This window comes from Oncorhynchus mykiss, chromosome 12, assembly GCF_013265735.2.
Source record: "Oncorhynchus mykiss isolate Arlee chromosome 12, USDA_OmykA_1.1, whole genome shotgun sequence".
NCBI classification, from domain to species: domain Eukaryota; kingdom Metazoa; phylum Chordata; class Actinopteri; order Salmoniformes; family Salmonidae; genus Oncorhynchus; species Oncorhynchus mykiss.
In genome coordinates, this window is record NC_048576.1 from 6,020,661 (window position 1) to 6,039,394 (window position 18,734).

Consider the following 18,734-nt stretch of genomic DNA (forward strand, 5'->3'; position numbering starts at 1 on the left):
TACTAGATTCATCATGTTATGCTCTGCAGTGCTAGCTAGCTGTGGCTTATGCTTTCAGTACTAGATTCAATATCCGATCCTTTGATTGGACGGACAACATGTCAGTTCATGCTGCAAGAGCTCTGATAGGTTGGAGGACATCCTCCGGAAGTCATCGTAATTACTGTGTAAGTCTATGGAATGGGGTGAGAACCACTAGCCTTCTAGATTTTGTATTTAAGTCAATGAACCCAGAGGAGGATGGAAAATCCTTGTCCCTAGAGGGTGCTGTTGAGTATGTTGTAGTCCTTCACTGCCAAACAGTGTGTTTTAATGAGTTACTTGGTGACGTGAATATATTTAGTATAGTTAATCTAAAAAGGATAACTTTTTTAAATGTTTCACTATTTTTGTTTTAATAAGATTAACTGAGGACGGTCTTGCCGTTCCTCCTCTGAGGAACCTCCATTGCTGTCTACCTATCATTGCTGATACCGTTGCATATTCAACTCAAATCAAATCAAATCAAATTTTACTAGTCACATGCACTGAAATGCTTACGTATGAGCCCTTAACTGACAGTGCAGTTTCAAAAAATACGGATAAGAATAAGAGATAAAAGTAACAGGTAATTAAAGAGCAGCAGTAAAATAACAATATATACAGGGGGGTGCCGGTACAGAGTCAATGTGGGGGGGGGGGGGTCAGTACAGAGTCAATGTGGGGGGGGGGGGTGTCGGTACAGAGTCAATGTGGGGGGGGGGGTGCCGGTACAGAGTCAATGTGGGGGGGTGTCGGTACAGAGTCAATGTGGGGGGGTGTCGGTACAGAGTCAATGTGGGGGGGTGTCGGTACAGAGTCAATGTGGGGGGGGGGGGGGGGGGGTGTCGGTACAGAGTCAATGTGGGGGGGTGTCGGTACAGAGTCAATGTGGGGGGGTGTCGGTACAGAGTCAATGTGGGGGGTTGTCAATACAGAGTCAATGTGGGGGGGTGTCGGTACAGAGTCAATGTGGGGGGGTGTCGGTACAGAGTCAATGTGGGGGGGTGTCGGTACAGAGTCAATGTGGGGGGGGGTGTCGGTACAGAGTCAATGTGGGGGGGTGTCGGTACAGAGTCAATGTGGGGGGGTGCCGGTACAGAGTCAATGGGGGGGGGGGGGGGTGGCACCGGTTAGTTGAGGTAGTATGTACATGTAGGTAGAGTTAATTAAAGTGACTATGCATAGATGACAACAGAGAGTGGCAGTGGTGTGGAGAGGGGGGGGGGGGGGGGGGGGGGGTGAACTAGATGTTCAGGAGTCTTATGGCTTGGGGGTGGAAGCTGTTTAGAAGTATTTCGGACCTAGACTTGGCGCTCCGGTACCGCTTGCCGTGTGGTAGCAGAGAGAACAGTCTAAATGACTAGGGTGGTTGGAGTCTTTGACAATTTTTAGGGCCTTCCTCTGACACGGCCTGGTATAGAGGTCGTAGTGTATAGCTTACACTGTACGGTTAAAAAGGGTCCTAAAGAAAGGCTCTACCATAAAGCACCCTTCTTCTTTAGTGCTGTACAAGAGGAATATTTTCCAACAGTTACCAATGCCAGCCATAGTTAAGGTCAATAGCTTGTAGGGCAGCAACAGACTGAAAACAGTCACAAAACATCATTTAACGCCTCTCTTTCTTTATCACCATTCTGCTGTCCAAAGATGAAAACCTCCCTGATCTTTTAAAGGGGCAATAAGCAATGAAATATTAAGAAGCAAATCTGCCAGGTATCATGTCTCTGGATCATTTGAGGTCGGGAAAGGATTATTCTGGAACATTTGGGCCTGCATCGTACTCTAACGGCCCCAGGGGTTAAATTCCGCGTCACTCATGTCGTGTGGAGCTCAGAGACCATCCGTTAAATGTGCTACAACAGAAGACGTCCCCTTGTGATAGAGGCCTTTTGACCTGCTTAGATAAAAGTTAAATAATCTGCAGAGATGCCAGTGTTGTATATTACAGTAATATACCAGGAACCACAAAATGTGATTACTAACGGTTCATCTTATTAGACATGACATCAATGACTCTTCTGACGTTCTCCTCTGAGTGATTCGGCTAATCAATGGTGGGGGAATGTTCTAACAAAGTCATCTGACTCAAACGTTTAATTGGATAAATATTTTATTGTTCTCAAAATGTTTGCAAAAATATTTAAATCATCTCATGCCTCACAACTGAAATGTCAGTGAGCTACAACAGGTTACAACTCATTTCAGTGAGCTACAACCGGATACAACTCATTTCAGTGAGCTACAACAGGATACAACTCATTTCAGTGAGCTACAACAGGTTACAACTCATTTCAGTGAGCTACAACCGGATACAACTCATTTCAGTGAGCTACAACAGGATACAACTCATTTCAGTGAGCTACAACAGGTTACAACTCATTTCAGTGAGCTACAACCGGATACAACTCATTTCAGTGAGCTACAACAGGATACAACTCATTTCAGTGAGCTACAACCGGATACAACTCATTTCAGTGAGCTACAACAGGATACAACTCATTTCAGTGAGCTACAACAGGATACAACTCATTTCAGTGAGCTACAACCGGATACAACTCATTTCAGTGAGCTACAACAGGATACAACTCATTTCAGTGAGCTACAACCGGATACAACTCATTTCAGTGAGCTACAACAGGATACAACTCATTTCAGTGAGCTACAACAGGATACAACTCATTTCAGTGAGCTACAACAGGTTACAACTCATTTCAGTGAGCTACAACAGGATACAACTTATTTCAGTGAGTTACAACAGGTTACAACTCATTTCAGTGAGCTACAACCGGATACAACTCATTTCAGTGAGCTACAACAGGTTACAACTCATTTCAGTGAGCTACAACAGGATACAACTCATTTCAGTGAGCTACAACCGGATACAACTCATTTCAGTGAGCTACAACAGGTTACAACTCATTTCAGTGAGCTACAACAGGAAACAACTCATTTCAGTGAGCTACAACCGGATACAACTCATTTCAGTGAGCTACAACAGGATACAACTCATTTCAGTGAGCTACAACAGGATACAACTCATTTCAGTGAGCTACAACAGGATACAACTCATTTCAGTGAGCTACAACCTTATAGAGCTCATTTCAGTGAGCTACAACCTTATACAACTCATTTCAGTGAGCTACAACTTTATAGAGCTCATTTCAGTGAGCTACAACCTTATACAACTCATTTCAGTGAGCTACAACCTTATAGAGCTCATTTCAGTGAGCTACAACAGGGTACAACTCATTTCAGTGAGCTACAACAGGATACAACTCATTTCAGTGAGCTACAACAGGAAACAACTCATTTCAGTGAGCTACAACCTTATAGAGCTCATTTCAGTGAGCTACAACAGGATACAACTCATTTCAGTGAGCTACAACCTTATACAACTCATTTCAGTGAGCTACAACAGGAAACAACTCATTTCAGTGAGCTACAACAGGATACAACTCATTTCAGTGAGCTACAACAGGATACAACTCATTTCAGTGAGCTACAACCTTATAGAGCTCATTTCAGTGAGCTACAACCTTATACAACTCATTTCAGTGAGCTACAACTTTATAGAGCTCATTTCAGTGAGCTACAACCTTATACAACTCATTTCAGTGAGCTACAACCTTATAGAGCTCATTTCAGTGAGCTACAACAGGGTACAACTCATTTCAGTGAGCTACAACAGGATACAACTCATTTCAGTGAGCTACAACAGGAAACAACTCATTTCAGTGAGCTACAACCTTATAGAGCTCATTTCAGTGAGCTACAACAGGATACAACTCATTTCAGTGAGCTACAACAGGAAACAACTCATTTCAGTGAGCTACAACAGGATACAACTCATTTCAGTGAGCTACAACAGGATACAACTCATTTCAGTGAGCTACAACAGGATACAAATCATTTCAGTGAGCTACAACCTTATAGAGCTCATTTCAGTGAGCTACAACCATATACAACTAATTTCAGTGAGCTACAACAGGAAACAACTCATTTCAGTGAGCTACAACAGGATACAACTCATTTCAGTGAGCTACAACAGGATACAACTCATTTCATCAATCTGCTGCTATACAGTAGTACATGATCCAAACTTAAGGTTGATTTACTGTTGATCTAAAGACGGTCTGTGGACACGTCACATTCTAGTAGTCTACAGACATGTTGTTTGATCGAATGTAAACCAGCCTTTAGGCTGACTGGGAGGCTGGAGAGAGAATGAACAAAATCACTTTGGGGTTGAACAACAACAATCACAAGACATGTTTAGATTACCTACAACTGTAAAGTTAAATAAATGAAACACATTATGTAAAAATATTAAAACATAATTCTCTCAGCATACGATAGACAATCAACCAGCCGTAGATAACACTGGTTTGGATCGTTTCTCCCAGACAACAAGCCGTAGATAACACTGGTTTGGATCGTTTCTCTCCGAAAACAAGCCGTAGATAACACTGGTTTGGATCGTTTCTCTCCGACAACAAGCCGTAGATAACACTGGTTTGGATCGTTTCTCCCAGACAACAAGCCGTAGATAACACTGGTTTGGATCGTTTCTCCCAGACAACAAGCCGTAGATAACACTGGTTTGGATCGTTTCTCCCAGACAACAAGCCGTAGATAACACTGGTTTGGATCGTTTCTCCCAGACAACAAGCCGTAGATAACACTGGTTTGGATCGTTTCTCCCAGACAACAAGCCGTAGATAACACTGGTTTGGATCGTTTCTCCCAGACAACAAGCCGTAGATAACACTGGTTTGGATCGTTTCTCCCAGACAACAAGCCGTAGATAACACTGGTTTGGATCGTTTCTCCCAGACAACAAGCCGTAGATAACACTGGTTTGGATCGTTTCTCCCAGACAACAAGCCGTAGATAACACTGGTTTGGATCGTTTCTCCCAGACAACAAGCCGTAGATAACACTGGTTTGGATCGTTTCTCCCAGACAACAAGCCGTAGATAACACTGGTTTGGATCGTTTCTCCCAGACAACAAGCCGTAGATAACACTGGTTTGGATCGTTTCTCCCAGACAACAAGCCGTAGATAACACTGGTTTGGATCGTTTCTCCCAGACAACAAGCCGTAGATAACACTGGTTTGGATCGTTTCTCCCAGACAACAAGCCGTAGATAACACTGGTTTGGATCGTTTCTCCCAGACAACAAGCCGTAGATAACACTGGTTTGGATCGTTTCTCCCAGACAACAAGCCGTAGATAACACTGGTTTGGATCGTTTCTCCCAGACAACAAGCCGTAGATAACACTGGTTTGGATCGTTTCTCCCAGACAACAAGCCGTAGATAACACTGGTTTGGATCGTTTCTCCAAGACAACAAGCCGTAGATAACACTGGTTTGGATCGTTTCTCCCAGACAACAAGCCGTAGATAACACTGGTTTGGATCGTTTCTCCCAGACAACAAGCCGTAGATAACACTGGTTTGGATCGTTTCTCCCAGACAACAAGCCGTAGATAACACTGGTTTGGATCGTTTCTCACAGACAACAAGCCGTAGATAACACTGGTTTGGATCGTTTCTCCCAGACAACAAGCCGTAGATAACACTGGTTTGGATCGTGTCTCTCCGACTACAAGCCGTAGATAACACTGGTTTGGATCGTGTCTCTCCGACTACAAGCCGTAGATAACACTGGTTTGGATCGTTTCTCTCCGACTACAAGCCGTAGATAACACTGGTTTGGATCGTTTCTCCCAGACAACAAGCCGTAGATAACACTGGTTTGGATCGTTTCTCTCAGACAACAAGCCGTAGATAACACTGGTTTGGATCGTTTCTCTCCGACTACAAGCCGTAGATAACACTGGTTTGGATCGTTTCTCTCCGACTACAAGCCGTAGATAACACTGGTTTGGATCGTTTCTCCCAGACAACAAGCCGTAGATAACACTGGTTTGGATCGTTTCTCCCAGACAACAAGCCGTAGATAACACTGGTTTGGATCGTTTCTCTCAGACAACAAGCCGTAGATAACACTGGTTTGGATCGTTTCTCCCAGACAACAAGCCGTAGATAACACTGGTTTGGATCGTTTCTCCCAGACAACAAGCCGTAGATAACACTGGTTTGGATAGTTTCTCCCAGACAACAAGCCGTAGATAACACTGGTTTGGATCGTTTCTCCCAGACAACAAGCCGTAGATAACACTGGTTTGGATCGTTTCTCTCAGACAACCAGCCGTAGATAACACTGGTTTGGATCGTTTCTCCCAGACAACAAGCCGTAGATAACATTGGTTTGGATCGTTTCTCCCAGACAACAAGACGTAGATAATACTGGTTTGGATCGTTTCTCTCAGACGTCACATTACAACCTAGAGGAGATATGTAGCCTGGTTCCAGGTATATTTGTGCTGTCTTGCCAACTCCTATAACATAGCCAATTCAAAACATTGACCTTGAAGCCAGTTCCACTGCTGATTGCCTCTAAATCAAGGACCGATTTAGACCTGGGGCACCAGGTGGATGAAATCAATTTTCAGGTGGAACATAAAACCAGCAGTATTATGGACCTCCAGGCTCGGATTTCAATACCCCTGCCCGATGGTCAATGCCAAGACAGCACAAACAGATCGGGAACCAGGCTGTCAAATACGGGTTATGGTGGTTAGTACCAGCTTTAGTCTAGAAAATATACTGTATCTATTTATAAACAACAACAATAAACAAAACACATTCAACCATTCAAAATGTCATATTTCTAAAAATACAATCTATAATATGTAGATATGTACAATTCCCACAGTATTATGCGATACAAAACGCATTCTTCAAAAAGTGAAGAATAAATTAATTAATTAAGGGAGTTGGAAGAAAACAATCTTGTCAGACTAAGAGCCGTTTGGGTTATTTATAATACATTTGCTGCTGTAAAACAAAAACAAACAAAAAACATTTGAAATAATATACACGGAAAAGATCCAGTCGAGATGGATTTGGACAAATCCTAACTTCCATTAAAGGGATGCTGCAGGATTTTGGCAATGAAGCCCTTTTTCTACTTCTCCAGAGTCAGATGAACTTGTGGACACCATTTTCATGCCCCTGAGGGAAGTTTGAAGGAAGTCGCTAATTAGCGTCAGCGCAATTTCACGCTAGTAGATAACATAGACTTCCAGTCATTGCGCTAACGCTAGTTAGCATTGGCTCGCGAAACTACCTGTACATTTCTTCATACCAGATGCAGAGACATACAAATTGTATCCATGAGTTTATCTGACTCTGGGAAAGTACATAAATGGCTTAATTGCCAAAATCCTGAAGTATTCCTTTAAGTCACATTGTCACTCGACATCAATGCATGATTAACTGAAAATTTGACGTAAGGGAAAGTTTGGATTCGCCCCCAATGTGTGTTGAAATAGATGATTCATTGTGAGCAGGAGGGATTTGAACCAATAACCTCGTGCTTTAGACTAGAGCTGCTACTAGAGTCCAGATGTTAGCAGGAGGATTTTAAACCAACAACCTCCTGTACAGACCTGCTACTAGAGAGTCCAGATATTAGCAGGAGGGTTTTGAACCAGTAACCTCCTGTACAGACCTGCTATTAGAGAGTCCAGATATTAGCAGGAGGGTTTTGAACCAGTAACCTACTGTACAGACCTGCTACTAGAGAGTCCAGATATGACCCAACACTGTAAAAAGTAACCAGAAGACACACAAGGGCGTAGAGGCGGAGGAGCCTGAAAACAACCTGTTGTAATTGGCTCTGGCGTGGGCGTGGCCTCTCTCGTGGTCGTGGTGGTGAGGCCGTACGGTGATGTAACCATTAATAAGACGGACCAGCGGAGGAGGAGGGGACTCGACTGTGGTGCTGAGAGACAAGAGAGACAAGAGGATTGCATGTTAGATTAATCTTGGATAGTAATCAGTGTGTTATGTCCATCTGTGGGTTGAGAGATGATGAGGGCACACATTCCCTGCCAACACATGGTCTCAGACTCTCCCTTGAAATAAATATTATGTCATCTCAATATGACTTTCCTAAACAAAACAGGAACACTGTTGTATGTTCTATCAACAGAACCTGTCACTCACAGAGGATCTGTTCTACGTTGTTCCTAGTTTAACTGTTTCTACATGATCCCTAACATTGATACTGTTCCTAGTTGAACTGTTTCTACATGATCCCTAACATTGATACTGTTCCTAGTTGAAATGTTTCTACATGATCCCTAACATTGATACTGTTCCTAGATGAACTGTTTCTACATGATCCCTAACATTGATACTGTTCCTAGTTGAACTGTTTCTACATGATCCCTAACATTGATTCTGTTCCTAGTTGAACTGTTTCTACATGATCCCTAACATTGATTCTGTTCCTAGTTGAAATGTTTCTACATGATCCCTAACATTGATACTGTTCCTAGTTGAACTGTTTCTACATGATCCCTAACATTAATACTGTTCCTAGTTGAAATGTTTCTACATGATCCCTAACACTGATACTGTTCCTAGTTGAACTGTTTCTACATGATCCCTAACACTGATACTGTTCCTAGTTGAAAGGTAGACTCAGCAATATGATGTAGATGCAAAAAGTAAACATCATAGTGTGCACATTTCCGCAACAACTAATAGCGTTGATGCGTGAGGCTCAATCTTCTTCGCTGTTTTGGTGTCCTGGCTACCTCGCTGTAACAGTGTGAAGTGAACCTGAACACATGAGCAGATACTGTGTGTGACTGTGTGAGAGCGAAGTGTTGCATCTCACTCATCTCAATATCTGTGGTGCTGGTCACTGAGTGTACCTTTAACTGCTAATACCACATGAAGATGCCAAACAGAGAACTCCAGAACCCGAGAACCTTGGACTGTTGTCATGAGGTGGACTGTTGTCATGAGGTGGACTGTTGTCATGTAGTGGACTGTTGTCAGATAGTGGACTGTTGTCAGGTAGTGGACCGCTGTCAGGTAGTCGACTGTCGGTGTGGGATTCAATGCGCGTCCATGTTCAACTGCGAACCCTCCGCCTGGGACCTCATTGGTAAATTAAACTCTAGTGGGATTATACTTTATAGTTGACAATCTTTCTAATAAGAACATCATTTAGATGTGTTCAAATTAACAATAGATAACTGTTCTAGCCACTTGGTAGCTTTCCCAAAAGTGAACGATGTATAATATATACCCTGTATATAAAAGTATGTGGACAAATGAATGGATTCAGCTTTTTCAGCCACACCCGCTGCTGACAGGTGTATAAAATCGAGCACACAGCCATGCAATCTTCATAGGAAAACATTGGCAGTAGAATGACCTTACTGAAGAGCTCAATGACTTTCAACTTGGCACCGTCATAGGATTCCACCTTTCCAACAAGTCAGTTTGTCAAATTTCTGCCCTGCTAGAGCTTCCGCCCGGTCAACTGTAAGTGCTGTTATTGTAAAGTGGAAACGTCTAGGAGCAACCACGGCTCAGCCACGAAGTGGTAGGCCACACAAGCTCACAGAACGGGACTGCAGAGTGTTGAAGCGTATAGCGTGTAAAAATTGTCTGTCCTCGGTTGCAACACTCACTACCAAGTTCCAAACTGCCTCTGGAAGCAACAACGTCAGCACAAGAACTGTTTGTAGGGAGCTTCATGAAATGGGTTTCCATGGCGGAGAAGCCGCACACAAGCGTAAGATCACAATGCTGAATGCCAAGTGTTGTAAAGCTCGCCACTATTGGACTCTGGAGCAGTGGAAACACGTTCTCTGGAGTGATAAATCACTCTTCATCATCTGGCAGTCCGACGGACGAACCTGGGTTTGGCAGATGCCAGGAGAAAGCTACCTGCCCCAATGCATAATGCCAACCGTAAAGTTTGGTGGAGGAGGAATAATGGTCTGGGGCTGTTTTTCATGGTTCGGGCTAGGCCCCTTAGTTCCAGTGAAGGGAAATCTTAACGCTACAACATACAATGACATTCTGGACGATTCTGTGCTTCAAACTTTGTGGCAACAGTTTGGGGGAAGGCCCTTTTCTGCTTCAGCATGACAATGCCCCCGGGCACAAAGCAAGTGACCCCAACCCCATCGAACACCTTTGGGATGAATTGGAACGCCGACTGCGAGCCAGTCCTAATCACCCCCAACATCAGTGCCAGACCTCACTAATGCTCTTGGGGCTGAATGGAAGCAAGTCCCCGCAGCAATGTTCCAACATCTAGTGGAAAGCCTTCCCAGAAGAGTGGAGGCTGTTATAGCAGCAATGTTCCAACATCTAGTGGAAAGCCTTCCCAGAAGAGTAGAGGCTGTTATAGCAGCATTGTTCCAACATCTAGTGGAAAGCCTTCCCAGAAGAGTGGAGGCTGTTATAGCAGCAATGTTCCAACATCTAGTGGAAAGCCTTCCCAGAAGAGTGGAGGCTGTTATAGCAGCAATGTTCCATCATCTAGTGGAAAGCCTTCCCAGAAGAGTGGAGGCTGTTATAGCAGCAATGTTCCAACATCTAGTGGAAAGCCTTCCCAGAAGAGTGGAGGCTGTTATAGCAGCAATGTTCCAACATCTAGTGGAAAGCCTTCCCAGAAGAGTGGAGGCTGTTACAGCAGCAATGTTCCAACATCTAGTGGAAAGCCTTCCCAGAAGAGTGGAGGCTGTTATAGCAGCAATGTTCCATCATCTAGTGGAAAGCCTTCCCAGAAGAGTGGAGGCTGTTATAGCAGCAATGTTCCAACATCTAGTGGAAAGCCTTCCCAGAAGAGTGGAGGCTGTTACAGCAGCAATGTTCCAACATCTAGTGGAAAGCCTTCCCAGAAGAGTGGAGGCTGTTATAGCAGCAATGTTCCAACATCTAGTGGAAAGCCTTCCCAGAAGAGTGGAGGCTGTTATAACAGCAAAGGGGGGGACCAACTCCATATTAATGCCCATGATTATGGAATGAGATGTTCGACGAGCAGGTGTCCACATACTTTCGGTAATGTATTGTATATAGGATACCTGTCAATCACTGAGATTCATTATTTGCGTTGCTGGCTTCATTAAAAACTGTTCATCTGATGGTTTTAGTTTTACGTGTTCGAGGGCCTATACATGAGACCAATTTTACACACCCAGTCTCATTACTTTGCATGAATTTGTATTTTTTCTTTTATTAACAAGTCAGTTAAGAACAAATTCTTATTTTCAATGACGGCCTAGGAACAGTGGGTTAACTGCCTGTTCAGGGGCAGAACGACAGATTTGTACCTTGTCAGCTCGGGATTTGAACTTGCAACCTTCCGGTTACTAGTCCAACGCTCTAACCACTAGGCTACCCAGCCGCCTCCCCACTCTAACCACTAGGCTACCCTGCCGCCTCTACACTCTAACCACTAGGCTACCCTGCCGCCTCTACACTCTAACCACTAGGCTACCTGCCGCCTCTACACTCTAACCACTAGGCTACCCTGCCGCCTCTACACTCTAACCACTAGGCTACCCTGCCGCCTCTACACTCTAACCACTAGGCTACCCTGCCGCCGCTACACTCTAACCACTAGGCTACCCTGCCGCCTCTACACTCTAACCACTAGGCTACCCTGCCACCTCTACACTCTAACCACTAGGCTACCCTGCCGCCTCTACACTCTAACCACTAGGCTACCCTGCCGCCTCTACACTCTAACCACTAGGCTACCTGCCGCCTCTACACTCTAACCACTAGGCTACCCTGCCGCCTCTACACTCTAACCACTAGGCTACCCTGCCGCCTCTACACTCTAACCACTAGGCTACCCCAACTTTAAACAATGTGAAATTGGAAAAAAATCATTTGTTTAGCTTCTTTCTATTCTGTGGCCGCACAACGTGAATTCAGCGATTCCATTGGTTTGTTTCATCTTTGTGGCTCCCTGACGAATCAGTATCGTCCATTGCTGAGGTCTAGCCAGTCTGTACTCTACGGTTTAGCGATGTGTTGAATAGATTACACAATCTGGACACGAGCGAGTACTCAGCTAGTTATCGACACTGACTGACTCACCAGTATGTGTGCTACAATCTATGGCCAATCCATAGCACCGCCCACCAGGCGAAAAGGCTTGAAAAGAGTGTGTCCTGTTTAATGTAGCCATGCCTGTTAGAACCAGGAACTGGGGATGGGCTGACTGGGTCTCAGCCAATCACAACAAACAGACCGGTTTCCCTGCCTGCTGTCATTGGTTGAGAGAAAAGCCAACCCAGTAACTAACTCCCATTACTAAAGAAAATACAAATATACAGAAATTCTAAAAATTATATAATGTTCAATTGAAGTTGTAATTGCCACATATTTCGACTTGAAAGGAAAGGACTGAACCTTGGTAAATTGGTGAATGTGAATGTGTGAATGTTCCAGAAGTCGACTAGGGAGCATTCAAAACGGAAAACATATTCCCTAAATAGTGCATCAGGGCCCATAGGGTTCTGGTCTAAAGTAGTGCACTATATAGGGAATAGGGTTCCATAGGGTTCTGGTCTAAAGTAGTGCACTATATAGGGAATAGGGTTCTATATATAGGGCTCTGGTCTAAAGTAGTGCACTATATAGGGAATAGGGTTCTATATATAGGGCTCTGGTCTAAAGTTGTGCACTATATAGTGAATAGGGTTCTATATATAGGGCTCTGGTCTAAAGTAGTGCACTATATAGGGAATAGGGTTCTATATATAGGGCTCTGGTCTAAAGTAGTGCACTATATAGGGAATAGGGTTCCATAGGGCTCTGGTCTAAAGTTGTGCACTATATAGGGAATAGGGTTCCATAGGGATCTGGTCTGAAGTAGTGCACTATATATAGGGAATAGGGTTCCATAGGGCTCTGGTCTAAAGTAGTGCACTATATAGGGAATAGACCTCCATAGGGCTCTGGTCAAAAATGGTGCACTATATAGGGAATAGGGTTCCATAGGGATCTGGTCTGAAGTAGTGCACTATATATAGGGAATAGGGTTCCATAGGGCTCTGGTCTAAAGTAGTGCACTATATAGGGAATAGGGTTCCATAGGGCTCTGGTCTAAAGTAGTGCCCTATATATAGGGAATAGGGTTCTATAGGGCTCTGGTCTAAAGTAGTGCACTATATAGGGAATAGGGTTCTGGTCTAAAGTAGTGCACTATATACGGAATAGGGTTCTGGTCTAAAGTAGTGCACTATATAGGGTGCCATTTGGAACAAACTGCCATATATTTAGATGAAAACTCTGCAGGTTCCTTGATCAAAGTCCAGAATATTAATGAAAATGTTCCAAATTAAAACACTTTCCAGACCTGAAGTAGACTACATGTGTCTAGAAACTAGAGGTCGACCGATTAATCGGAATGGCCGATTAATTAGGGCCAATTTCAAGTTTTCATAACAATCGGAAATCGGTATTTTTGGGCGCCGATGTGCCGTTTTTTTTTTTTTTACATCTTTATTTAATCTTTATTTAACTAGGCAAGTCAGTTAAGAACACATTCTTATTTTCAATGACGGACTAGGAACGGTGGGTTAACTGCCTCATTCAGGGGCAGAATGACAGATTTTCACCTTGTCAGCCCGGGGGACCCCAAATCTTGCAATCTTACTAGTCCAACGCAATAACGACCTGCCTCTCTCTTGTTGCACTCCACAAGGAGACAGCCTGTTACACGAATGCAGTTAGCCAAGATAAATTGCTAGCTAGCATTAAACTTATCTTGTAAAAAAAACAATCAATCATAATCACTAGTTAACTACACATGGTTGATGATATTACTAGATATTATCTAGCGTGTCCTGCGTTGCATATAATCTGACTGAGCATACAAGCATACAAGTATCTAAGTATCTGACTGAGCGGTGGTAGGCAGAAGCAGGCTCGTAAACATTCATTCAAACAGCACTTTCGTGCATTTTGCCAGAAGCTCTTCGTTGTGCGTCAAGCATTGCGCTGTTTATGACTTCAAGCCTATCAACTCCCGAGATGAGGCTGGTGTAACCTAAGTGAAATGGCTAGCTAGTTAGCGCGCGCTAATAGTGTTTCAAACGTCACTCGCTCTGAGCCTTCTAGTAGTTGTTCCCCTTGCTCTGCATGGGTAACGCTGCTTCGATGGTGGCTGTTGTCGTTGTGTTGCTGGTTCGAGCCCAGGGAGGAGCGAGGAGAGGGACAGAATGTCATGTACTGTCATGTTGTGTCTTGTTTCTGTCCTTTCCCTTCACCCTGTCTCCCTCTGCTGGTCGTTGTTAGGTTACCTTTTCTCCCCCTCTTTTCCCCAGCTGTGCCTTGTCTCCTCCTAACTACCTCGTCACCCCTTTTCCCACCTGTTCCCTTTTTCCCTCTGATTAGGTCTCTATATCTCTCTCTGTTCCTGCTCCTGTCCTTGTCGGATTCTTGTTTGTGTTGTTCATGCCGGAACCAGACTATCGTCATGTTTGCTGCAACCTTGTCCTGTCCTGTCGGAACCTGCCGGTCCATCTGAGCCTACGTTTTGTTTTGTTATTAAAGAAGCTCTGTTTACGTTAATTCGCTTTTGGGTCCTCATTCACGCACCGTAACAGAAGAATCCGACCAAGAATGGACCCAGCGACTTCGGATCCTCTCCACTCAGCCGTCGAGATCCAGGGAGCGATGCTAGGCAGACACAAGCAGGAATTGTCTGCTGCTCGGCATGCCGTTGAGACCCTGGCCACCCAAGTCTCCAACCTCACAGAACAGGTTCACCATCTCCGCCTCGATCCACCGGCCACTTCCAGGGCTTTCGAATCTCCGGAGCCCAGAATCAATAACCCGCCGTGTTACTCTGGGGAGCCCACTGAATGCCGCTCGTTCCTCACCTAGTGTGATATTGTGTTTTCTCTCCAGCCCAACACTTACTCCAGGAGCACTGCTCGTGTCGCCTACGTCATATCTCTCCTTACTGGACGGGCTCGTGAGTGGGGCACGGCAATCTGGGAGGCAAGGGCTGAGTGTACTAACCAGTATCAGGACTTTAAGGAGGAGATGATACGGGTTTTTGATCGATCTGTTTTTGGGGAGGAGGCTTCCAGGGCCCTGTCTTCCCTATGTCAGGGTAATCGATCCATAACAGACTACTCTATTGAGTTTCGCACTCTTGCTGCCTCCAGTGGCTGGAACGAGCCGGCTTTGCTCGCTCGTTTTCTGGAGGGTCTCCGCGCAGAGGTAAAGGATGAGATTCTCTCCCGGGAGGTTCCTTCCAGCGTGGATTCCTTGATTGAACTCGCTATTCGCATTGAGCGACGGGTTGATCTTCGTCACCGAGCTCGTGGAAAGGAGCTCGCGTTCTCCGTTGCCCCCCTCTCCGCATCACTACCATCTTCCTCTGCCGGCTCGGGTGCTGAGCCTATGCAGCTGGGAGGTATCCGCATCTCGACTAAGGAGAGGGAACGGAGAATCACCAACCGCCTCTGTCTCTATTGCGGTTCTGCTGGTCATTTTGTCACTTCATGTCCAGTAAAAGCCAGAGCTCATCAGTAAGCGGAGGGCTACTGGTGAGCGCTACTACTCCTGTCTCTCCTTCAAGATCCTGCACTACCTTGTCGGTCCATCTACGCTGGACCGGTTCGTCAGCTTCCTGCAGTGCCTTAATAGACTCTGGGGCGGAGGGCTGTTTTATGGACGAGACCTGGGCTCGGGAACATGACATTCCTCTCAGACAGTTAAGGGAGTCCACGGCCTTGTTCGCCCTGGATGGTAGTCCTCTCCCCAGGATTCAGCGTGAGACGCTACCTTTAACCCTCACTGTTTCTGGTAATCATAGCGAAACCATTTCTTTTTTAATTTTTCGTTCACCTTTTACACCTGTTGTTTTGGGCCATCCCTGGCTAGTTTGTCATAATCCTTCCATTAATTGGTCTAGTAATTCTATCCTCTCCTGGAACGTCTCTTGTCATGTGAAATGTTTAATGTCTGCTATCCCTCCTGTTTCCTCTGTCTCTTCTTCACAGGAGGAGCCTGGTGATTTGACAGGGGTGCCGGAGGAATATCACGATCTGCGCACGGTGTTCAGTCGGTCCAGGGCCACCTCTCTTCCTCCACACCGGTCGTATGATTGTAGTATTGATCTCCTTCCGGGAACCACTCCCCCCCGGGGTAGACTATACTCTCTGTCGGCTCCCGAACGTAAGGCTCTCGAAGATTATTTGTCTGTAGCTCTTGCCGCCGGTACCATAGTCCCCTCCTCCTCTCCCGCCGGAGCGGGGTTTTTTTTTGTCAAGAAGAAGGACGGGTCCCTGCGCCCCTGCATAGATTATCGAGGGCTGAATGACATAACAGTGAAGAATCGTTATCCGCTTCCTCTTATGTCTTCAGCCTTCGAGATCCTGCAGGGAGCCAGGTTTTTCACTAAGTTGGACCTTCGTAACGCTTACCATCTCGTGCGCATCAGGGAGGGGGACGAGTGGAAGACGGCGTTTAACACTCCGTTAGGGCACTTTGAATACCGGGTTCTTCCTTTCGGCCTCGCTAACGCTCCAGCTGTCTTTCAGGCATTAGTCAATGATGTCCTGAGAGACATGCTGAACATCTTTGTTTTCGTTTACCTTGACGATATCCAGATTTTTTCACCGTCACTCCAGATTCATGTTCAGCACGTTCGACGTGTCCTCCAGCGCCTTTTAGAGAATTGTCTTTTTGTGAAGGCTGAGAAGTGCTCTTTTCATGCTTCCTCCGTCACATTTCTCGGTTCTGTTATTTCCGCTGAAGGCATTAAGATGGATCCCGCTAAGGTCCAAGCTGTCATTGATTGGCCCGTCCCTAAGTCACGCGTCGAGTTGCAGCGCTTTCTCGGCTTCGCGAACTTCTATCGTCGTTTCATCCGTAATTTCGGTCAGGTGGCAGCCCCTCTCACAGCCCTTACTTCTGTCAAGACGTGCTTTAAGTGGTCCGTTTCCGCCCAGGGAGCTTTTGATCTCCTCAAGAATCGTTTTACATCCGCACCTATCCTTGTTACACCTGACGTCTCTAGACAGTTCATTGTCGAGGTTGACGCGTCAGAGGTGGGCGTGGGAGCCATTCTTTCTCAGCGCTCCTTCTCTGACGACAAGGTCCACCCTTGCGCGTATTTTTCTCATCGCCTGTCGCCGTCGGAACGTAACTATGATGTGGGAAACCGCGAACTGCTCGCCATCCGCTTAGCCCTAGGCGAATGGCGACAGTGGTTGGAGGGGGCGACCGTTCCTTTTGTCGTTTGGACTGACCATAGGAACCTTGAGTACATCCGTTCTGCCAAACGACTTAATGCGCGTCAGGCGCGCTGGGCGCTGTTTTTCGCTCGTTTCGAGTTCGTGATTTCTTATCGTCCGGGCTCTAAGAACACCAAGCCTGATGCTTTATCTCGTCTCTTCAGTTCTTCAGTAGCCTCCACTGACCCCGAGGGGATTCTCCCTGAGGGGCGTGTTGTCGGGTTGACTGTCTGTGGAATTGAGAGGCAGGTAAAGCAAGCACTCACTCAAACTCCGTCGCCGCGCGCTTGTCCCAGGAACCTTCTTTTCGTTCCTGTTCCTACTCGTCTGGCCGTTCTTCAGTGGGCTCACTCTGCCAAGTTAGCCGGCCACCCTGGCGTTCGGGGTACGCTTGCTTCCATTCACCAGCGCTTTTGGTGGCCCACCCGGGAGCATGACACGCGTCGCTTCGTGGCTGCTTGTTCGGTCTGCGCGCAGACTAAGTCCGGTAACTCTCCTCCTGCCGGCCGGCTCAGGCCGCTTCCCATTCCCTCTCGACCGTGGTCTCACATCGCCTTAGATTTTGTCACCGGACTGCCTTCGTCAGCGGGGAAGACTGTTATTCTTACGGTTGTCGACAGGTTCTCTAAGGCGGCTCATTTTATTCCCCTTGCTAAGCTTCCTTCTGCTAAAGAGACGGCACAAATCATCATCGAGAATGTTTTCAGAATTCATGGCCTTCCGTCAGACGTCGTTTCGGACAGAGGTCCGCAATTCACGTCTCAATTTTGGAGGGAGTTTTGCCGTTTGATTGGGGCTTCCGTCAGTCTCTCTTCCGGCTTTCACCCCCAGTCTAACGGTCAAGCAGAACGGGCCAATCAGACTATTGGTCGCATCTTACGCAGTCTTTCTTTTCGCAACCCTGCGTCTTGGTCAGAACAGCTCCCCTGGGCAGAATACGCCCACAACTCGCTTCCTTCGTCTGCGACCGGGCTATCTCCTTTTCAGAGTAGCCTCGGGTACCAGCCTCCGCTGTTCTCATCTCAGTTCGCCGAGTCCAGCGTCCCCTCCGCTCAGGCTTTTGTCCAACGTTGCGAGCGCACCTGGAAGAGGGTCAGGTCTGCACTTTGCCGTTATAGGGCGCAGACTGTGAGGGCTGCTAATAAGCGTAGAACTAAGAGTCCTAGATATTGTCGCGGTCAGAGAGTTTGGCTCTCCACTCAGAACCTTCCCCTTAAGACCACTTCTCGCAAGTTGACCCCGCGGTTCATTGGTCCGTTCCGTATTTCTCAGGTCATTAATCCTGTCGCAGTTCGACTTCTTCTTCCGCGATACCTTCGTCGCGTCCACCCGGTCTTCCATGTCTCCTGTATCAAGCCCGTTCTTCGCGCCCCCGCTCGTCTTCCCCCCCCCCCCCCCCCCATCCTTGTCGAGGGCGCACCCATCTACAGGGTCCGTAGGATTTTGGACATGCGTCCTCGGGGCCGTGGTCATCAGTACCTAGTAGATTGGGAGGGGTACGGTCCTGAGGAGAGGAGTTGGGTTCCCTCTCGGGACGTGCTGGACCGTGCGCTGATCGATGAT

The 18,734-nt window shown here is 46.3% G+C and overlaps 1 protein-coding gene across 2 annotated transcripts in view; it reads right to left on the bottom strand.

Moving 5' to 3' along the window:
• Positions 1-5,531: 5,531 nt before the first annotated feature.
• The window catches only part of trabd2a (TraB domain containing 2A), a 129,671-nt gene continuing 116,468 nt past the window's right edge, over positions 5,532-18,734 (bottom strand). The window contains exons 7-8 of one of the 2 annotated variants that reach the window (XM_036936777.1): positions 7,666-7,876; positions 5,532-7,603 (exon numbers count right to left, since the gene is read on the bottom strand). In XM_036936777.1, the coding sequence (XP_036792672.1) occupies positions 7,672-7,876 (205 nt within the window). In that variant the 3' untranslated portion in view covers positions 5,532-7,603; positions 7,666-7,671. Of the gene's footprint in view, positions 7,877-18,734 lie in introns of both variants that reach the window. The other variant, XM_036936776.1, reaches the window with a different exon arrangement.